Source organism: Silene latifolia, chromosome 10 (assembly GCF_048544455.1).
Source record: "Silene latifolia isolate original U9 population chromosome 10, ASM4854445v1, whole genome shotgun sequence".
Classification (NCBI taxonomy): domain Eukaryota; kingdom Viridiplantae; phylum Streptophyta; class Magnoliopsida; order Caryophyllales; family Caryophyllaceae; genus Silene; species Silene latifolia.
Window position 1 is genome coordinate 114,523,635 of NC_133535.1, and position 1,682 is coordinate 114,525,316.

Below are 1,682 nucleotides of genomic sequence, written 5' to 3' on the forward strand. Positions count from 1 at the left end.
ACAATTGAAATTACGAAAATGAAATTAATTCTGTATTTCCAAACAAAATCGTCCTGTTCATAGAAATGATCCCATGGAGTCACAATCATTACAACTATATAAAGGACACTTGTTATTTTTTAGTGAAATTTGTTTGGAACACTTGTATTTCTTTTTTGTTCCTTTAAGTGATTTCAAATTTTCAGTAAGTGGAGTCCAATAAATGGGTGATTGATTACTTATTGACTTGGCCGACACATAGTGCAAGGTCACTCCTTTATTATTACAAAAAAATATCTCCCTTAATCTTGAACAATTCACACATACCAGATACCCTCCCTCAATTTAAAGGCACCCCACAACACATCATTTTGTCATTCAATCACTAACTTAAAAACTCTCTCTCTTTCTCATACCCATTTTTCTCCTCCCACTTTATTATTTAGTCATTTGATATAGAAAGATGGCATCTGAAGGTACACATACTTTTTGGGAACTTATCTGTGCCATCCTCCTTCCTCCTCTTGGTGTCTGCCTTAAAGATGGTTGTTGCACTGTAAGTCCTTTTTTATCCCTTTTAATTATCACTAAGACAGTTTTACGTGTGAAACGGATTTAAGTTACATATGTCTAATGGATACAAATGCCTATAGCTAATCGAGTATGTGCGTTGTGTCGAATGCTTTTAACACATACTAAGATCTTATTATTCCTTCCGACTTAATAGATTCTTTGCCCTTTTATTCATTTATAAGAGTATTTATATAAAGTCAAACAAAGAATAAGTACTCATGAGTGTGAGTACCCATAATTGACCATAAAGTCAACTACTTTAACGATCTCTAATTGCTGCTTTGAGAAAATCATAGATATCTCTGTTTATGAGTTATGATATCGATGGTCTAGGATATTAATGGATACGATTTTCCGGTGTTGTGTTGTTGCAGTGTGAGTTCTTCATCTGCTTGGTGTTGACACTATTGGGGTACATTCCTGGAATCATCTATGCTGTGTACGTGATCGTGGTGAAGCGTGGTCGTGAGCAACGTGACGCGGAAGGACTTTATGCTCCTCTTCCTCAATAACACAACTAGCTAACTCTATGCTCGTCGATCTGCACCTTTAATTTGTCCCTCGCTTTCGTTAACGCTTTTGGCGTTCCATTCCATTCTTTACACTTTTCAAATTTACCCTCGTAATTATTGATGAGTGTAGGGATCGAATTGGGTTTGAGTGTGTTTTTCCTTTCATCTTCTGTACTGAATTTGATCTATTTTTGTAATTTCAAATTAATTGTCTGTAATCAAAAATGGGACTTACTGAGTGAATTTCTTCTCAAAACTTACCATTAATTTCTCTTTGCCATTTTCTTTTCTTTCATAATTTCAAATTTATTGCCAGCCATACAAAAAACAACCTTCTAAACCTTGGCAAATTCTCATTTCAGAATTCAGACGGGTGATATATATCCGTATGAAATTACGACGGATAAATGTGAATATCTCCATAAGAAGACAATTTTAACTTTTTAACATTAACCAGTCACATTTTTATTATAAAATGGCAACATTTTCTCGTCCAAAGGCTTAACGCTACAACTCTAAGCATTCAATATGCTTACAACATTCATTAACTCCATAATTCGGTATGGAGTTGTTGACAATTGAGATTATTTAGCGAATTGCACAACGAAGAACGAAAGG

General features: G+C 34.5%; 1 protein-coding gene across 1 annotated transcript; it reads left to right on the forward strand.

The window, feature by feature from the left end:
- Positions 1-224: 224 nt before the first annotated feature.
- Positions 225-1,307, forward strand: LOC141605826 (hydrophobic protein RCI2A-like). Its single transcript, XM_074424734.1, has 2 exons — positions 225-535; positions 927-1,307. Exons 1-2 carry the CDS (start codon positions 443-445, stop codon positions 1,062-1,064), a joined length of 231 nt encoding a protein of 76 aa, XP_074280835.1. The 5' UTR covers positions 225-442; the 3' UTR covers positions 1,065-1,307.
- Positions 1,308-1,682: the final 375 nt, after the last annotated feature.

What these genes read in the sequence shown, in the direction of transcription:
- LOC141605826 (XM_074424734.1), top strand. Translation starts at nt 443, where the DNA reads ATGGCATCTGAAGGTACACATACTTTTTGGGAACTTATCTGTGCCATC. An exon ending in TTAAAGATGGTTGTTGCACT is followed by an intron (nt 536 to 926) that starts GTAAGTCCTTTT and finishes GTGTTGTTGCAG; the next exon opens with TGTGAGTTCTTCATCTGCTT.